At 44.2% G+C, this 5714-nt stretch overlaps 1 protein-coding gene across 1 annotated transcript; it reads left to right on the top strand.

Annotated features, from left to right (window-relative positions):
- Positions 1-1229: 1229 nt before the first annotated feature.
- On the top strand, positions 1230-4233 carry LOC141050012 (olfactory receptor 5G3-like). Its single transcript, XM_073546849.1, has 2 exons — positions 1230-1271; positions 3319-4233. The coding sequence occupies exons 1-2, from the start codon at positions 1248-1250 to the stop codon at positions 4231-4233; spliced, it is 939 nt and encodes a 312-aa protein (XP_073402950.1). The 5' UTR covers positions 1230-1247.
- The last annotated feature ends 1481 nt before the right edge of the window (positions 4234-5714 follow it).

Genomic DNA, 5714 nt, shown 5'->3' on the forward strand with positions numbered 1-5714 from the left:
TGCAATTACGAGAGCTTTGAATCTGACACAAAACCCTTCATCTACAGATGATAAATTACCGTCACTGAAGAGGCACCTTCTCGGGGTATAGTGATGCTGCAGGTTCCTCCATAGCGGATGAGTATACAGAGAAGTATAATTTAAGAAAAGTTCTGATACAGATTTGTTGTAGACATTTCTGTTATTTTCCTGCAGATCTCAAAGGAAATTTGTGCACAAAGTAAAAACGACCATTCAGAATTATGTCAATTATTTTCAGCAACAAGAAATCCTGAATCAAACCTGTTCCGTTCACACAACCTTGTTACACTTATTTTTTCCTATTTTAGGTTTCATTGTTCTACATTTTTGCATCCCTTTTTGATAATGTAATGTAATTATCTGACGGTATAGTACAAAGTACATTGAATGTAACAGACTAATGTTTTCCCTAAATCAAATATTGAGACAAGTCCTAGTATTATATTATTGTTACTTATTTATATAGCACTATTAATTCCATGGTGCTGTACATGAGACGTGGTTACATTAAAATACAAATATCACTTACAGTAAACAAACCAACAATGATAGGCTGAAGAGGACCCTGCCCTTGCGGGCTTACATTTTACAAGATTATGGGGAAGGAGACAGTAGTTCGGGGGTGTCATGATCCATGCTGGATCAGGACTGATAAAAAGCACAGGTAACCTTTTTTTTTTCCTTAAGCTGTGCTTAAGTTTGGCATTTGCCCCCGGTGGCCATTAAGTTTTTTACACAGTGGTGTCTTTTGCTCTAAGTTTGCCCCCGGTGGTGGTGAGCGTCATTGCACTCTGGTTTCTTTAGTTAAGTGCACATGATTATAATGCAGATGTGATTGCTCTAGCTCTGCTATAAAAGAGTCACAGGTGTTGCAATCAGTATTGGTGATAGTGTTCATTTCAACCATCCTTGGTGAAGCAAGGAGCTGGAGAGCATTCCTTGCAGCACTGTCTCAGCCCTGGTGTGGAAGGAGTCAGAGGGGATCTCCTTGTAGCTCTGACAGAGCTTGGTGGCAGCTATTCAGGAGGAGAGCTGCATGCTGGTGGTGGACTCTGTTGCCAGGAGCAAGAGCAACAGAGTAAAGTTAAGTGGTGTTTCCCTGTTTGTGTTTTTCCTTAGGCCTGTTTCACACTTGCTTTTTTTTGCAGCGCGTTTTTCCCGCAAAAAAACGCATTGAAAAACGCATACAAAAGCATACAACTGCTGCGTTTTTTTCAAGCATTTTTATGAGCATGCATGAAAAAAACGCAGCGCTTTTAAGCGTTTGTATGCGTTTTTAGTGCGTTTTTACCGCGTTTGCGTTTTTTTCCAACATTAGGTGGCCACTCACACTAACCCAAACCATGACTTTACTAACCCTAACCCTGACCCTAACCCTGACCCTAACCCTAACCCTAACCCTTAACCAAACCATACTTAACCCTAACCCTGACCCTAACCCTGACCCTAACCCTAACCCTAACCCTAACCCTAACCCTGACCCTAACCCTAACCCTGACCCTAACCCTAACCCTAACCCTAACCCTTAACCAAACCATACTTAACCCTAACCCTGACCCTAACCCTTAACCAAACCATACTTAACCTTAACCCTAACCCTAACCCTGACCCTAACCCTAACCCTAACCCTGACCCTAACCCTAACCCTAACCCTTAACCAAACCATACTTAACCCTAACCCTGACCCTAACCCTGAACCTAACCCTTAACCAAACCATACTTAACCCTAACCCTGACCCTAACCCTAACCCTGATCCTAACCCTAACCCTGACCCTAACCCTGACCCTAACCCTAACCCTAACCCTAACCCTGACCCTAACCCTTAACCAAACCATACTTAACCCTAACCCTGACCCTAACCCTAACCCTAACCCTGACCCTAACCCTAACCCTAAACCCCCTTACCTAACCCTAACTTTACCCAAACCCCTAAATTCCATTGTCTAAACTAATGGTAAAAAAAAACGCATGTGCAAAAAAACGCATACATAAGCATGCCAATGCGCACATATGCTCACCATAGACTTATAATGGGTGTCTTGCTGTAAAAAAACGCATTGCGCGCGCATGCGTTTTTTTGAGGCAAATCGGACGCACAAAAAATGCAACAAGTTGCATTTTGTGCGCCCGAGCGCATACCGCAAAAAAACGCATGCGCGGTAAAACGCGTACAAACGCATGTGTATGCGCACATAAGCGCATCCCATGCAAAGTATAGGAAAAAAAAACGCATGCGCTATTTAGCGCTAAATTACCGCGAAAAAAAACGCAAATGTGAAACCAGCCTTAGTGTGTATTAGTACAGCGGTGGGGCCAGTGCCTGTGCCACCCAGCTCCCTAGCAAGGGATAGGTGTAGGGTGTGCTAGGGCGACAGGTTCCTGATCGGCGCCCGGTGCGGAACCGGCATAGGGAACATTAGCAGCATTAGGGACACTGACTCAGGGGAGTGCAGGAGGTCTCCACGTCCCCTTTCCCTATCGCAGGGCCCACTGTTGTAACTGTTTCCCCGTGTCTTGTTGTTTTAGTTACCGGCCTGCGGGCCGTGTCACACAGGACATATTCACGTGTCGCGTCTTGTTGTTTCAGTTACCGGCCTGCGGGTTGCGTCACACAGGACGGGTCATCATGACAGGGGGTTACAGTAGCTCCGATGGTGTTGAGGTGGCCACGTGTTTATTGAGGTTGTAAGCTTTTTTGAAGAGATGCCGTTTGAAGGATCCAAATGTGGTGGATAACTGGACGTGTTGGGGCACAGAATTCCAGAAGATCGGGGATATTCGGGAGAAGTCTTGGAGGCAATTGGGTGATGAGCGAATAAGCATGGAGGAGAGTAGGAGGTCTTGGGAGGATGATAGATTATGTGAGGGAAGATATTGAGAGATTAGTTTGGAAATATATGGAGGAGAAAGGTTATGGATGGCTTTGTAGGTCAGTGTTAGTAGTTAAAACTGGATATGCTGGGAAATTAGGAGCCAGTCAAGAGCTTTGCATAGAGGGGAAGCAAGAGTGTAGCGAGGAGAGATATTAATTAGTCGGGCAGCAGAGTTAAGGACAGACTAGAGGGGTGCGATAGTGTTAGAAGGTAGGCCAAAGAGGACGATGTTGCGGAAGAAGAGGAGGGAGATGATTTGGTCATGCACAAGCATTTTGGTGGAGTGAGGGTTGAGGAAGGGAAGGATTCAGTAAATATTTTTGAGCTGGAGGCTCAAACTTTTATTAATAAAAGTTATTTGTTTTTGGAGTTTAACACCTGACATCATTTCTTTCTTCGGTCTAAAAATAGGAGAACAACAAGACGTTCGTCACACAGTTTTTACTCTTAGGATTTCAAGTCATTCACGGCAAAAGACTTTTCCTCTTCTGCTTGTTCATTGTAATTTATTTTATGATAATATGTGGGAATCTACTGATCATCACTCTGGTGTCCATGAGCAAAAACCTCCACACTCCAATGTACTTCTTCATCTCACAACTGTCCATCAGCGACATCTTGTTACCCACAGATATTGTCCCCAATCTGCTCCATGTTCTATTAAATAATGGGGGGACCTTGACTTTTGATGACTGTATCACTCAATTTTATTTTTTTGGTGTCTTAGAAACATTTGAGTGCTTTCTTCTTGCTGTGATGTCTTACGACCGATATGTTGCCATCTGTAACCCCCTCCGTTATACATCTGTCATGACAAGTGGACATTGTGTGATATTGACCCTCTTTTGCTTTTTGTTCGTACTTTCTCTAATTTTGATTTACACCATAACAATAGCAAATCTAAACTTTTGTGGAGCCAATACCATCGACCATTTATTTTGTGACGTTGTGCCATTGATAGATCTTGCCTGCTCTGACACCTTTATTATACATTTGGAGATGTTTTTATTAGCAACTCCATCTGTCTTCATTCCAGCCACAATCATTGTAGTGTCTTATACTTATATAGTTGTAGCAGTCTTACGGATTCCTTCCAGTACCGGTAGACAGAAAGCCTTCTCCACCTGTATCTCCCACCTCACTGTGGTCTCCATATTCTATGGAACTCTGTTTAGCATTTATGTTGTCCCATCAAAGGGTCTCACACTCACCGTAAGTAAGATCATATCACTACTATACACTGTATTTACTCCTTTGATTAACCCCATTATCTACAGTCTGAGAAATGAGGACATTAAAAAAGCCATTCAAGGAACAGTTCATAAGCTTGCCATCTAGAAATTCATTCACTACTGTATATGCTATACAGATTATTATTATTATTTATATAGTGCCCATTGATTCCATGGTGCTCTACATGAGAAGGGGTTACAAACAAATAACAGATATCACTTACAGTAAACAAACTATCAATCACATCCTGATACAGAGGGGAGAGAGGACCCTGCCCTTTCAGGCTTACATTCTACAAGATAATGGGGAAGGAAACAGTAGGTTGGGGGGTTGCAGCACTTCCAGTGTTGGTTGAGGTGGTAGCTCAGGTAGTGGTGAGGAGGTAGCTGGGTCATTGTATGCTGTAAGCTTTCCTGAAGATGTGGGTCTTCAGGTTCCATCTGAAGGATCCGCATGTGGTTAATAGTTCGATGTGTTGGGGCAAAGAATTCGAGAGGGTGGGGGATATTCGAGAGAAGTCTTGGAGGCGGTTGGGTGAGGAGCGAATAAGTGTGGAGGAGAGAAGGAGGTCTGAGGAGGACCGGAAATTAAGTTACCGGAAGTTAGTGATAGGTTGAAGAGGTGTGTTAGGGATGAGATAAGAGTGGTGGAAAGGTTGGGGAGGAGGTGGGATGGGATGGGGTAGAGTGCACAGGTTGTGAGTTGCAATTTGGAGAGGAGACAATTAAGCTTCCCTTCAGTGATTTTGGAGAGGGAGGTTATGTACTCGAGTAGATGGCTAGTGCAGCTTCAAGTGGCCTCTCATCCGCTTCCTCCACCTCAACATCACACCCAGTACAGTCCACAGAGGTGGTACCCAAATTCACCTTGCTTCATCACGATTCCCAACTATCCAACCATTCAACTGACTTTACGGAACTACAGATGGATGAGTCTGAAGAGCTATTCACACATTCTATGCCATGCTCATCAGAAGTGTATTCAAAAGCTTTGGCCAGTCAAGAGAGGGAAATCTTCACTGATGACAAAAATTTTTTTTAGTTTGGATCCGGATCAAAACAAAGTATGTTACAAAGTAGCAGCATCCTGACCCTCGTCATCAGATGATAACCCCTGTGGGATGTGATCCTAATGAGACTCAGATATTTGAGGCTCACGTGGAATGTACTGTGCTGTCAGGGCAAGAAGAGGAGGAGGGTGACTCCAAGGCAAAGGAATGTGATAAAACAGAGGATGATGAAGAGGTGTTAGATCCCAGTTGGCGTGAACATAGAGGCACACAGCTGAGTAGGTCATCTGAGGAGGAAGACGAGGAGGTTAAATTGCTCTGTCCATAGTAGACACATAGTGATGCAGCCACGATGAGCAATTCATCCTCAACAACAACTGTGCCTCTGACTAGCAGCGTCTGCAGGTCTGAAACTTGCAGGGGTGGCAAGAGTTGCCTAGCTTGGGCCTTTTTTGACACTGAAAAGGATGAGCCAACTCAAGAAACTTGCACGAGTCTCGCATTTCAATGCCAGGCACTGCCGCCGGCACTCGGACCGGAGTGAGCGGCAGCATAGAAATACGTGCAGCTGTGTGCT

The sequence above is a fragment of the Dendrobates tinctorius genome, unplaced genomic scaffold (assembly GCF_039654945.1).
Source record: "Dendrobates tinctorius isolate UK_male_01 unplaced genomic scaffold, ASM3965494v1 ptg000151l, whole genome shotgun sequence".
In the NCBI taxonomy this organism is placed as follows: domain Eukaryota; kingdom Metazoa; phylum Chordata; class Amphibia; order Anura; family Dendrobatidae; genus Dendrobates; species Dendrobates tinctorius.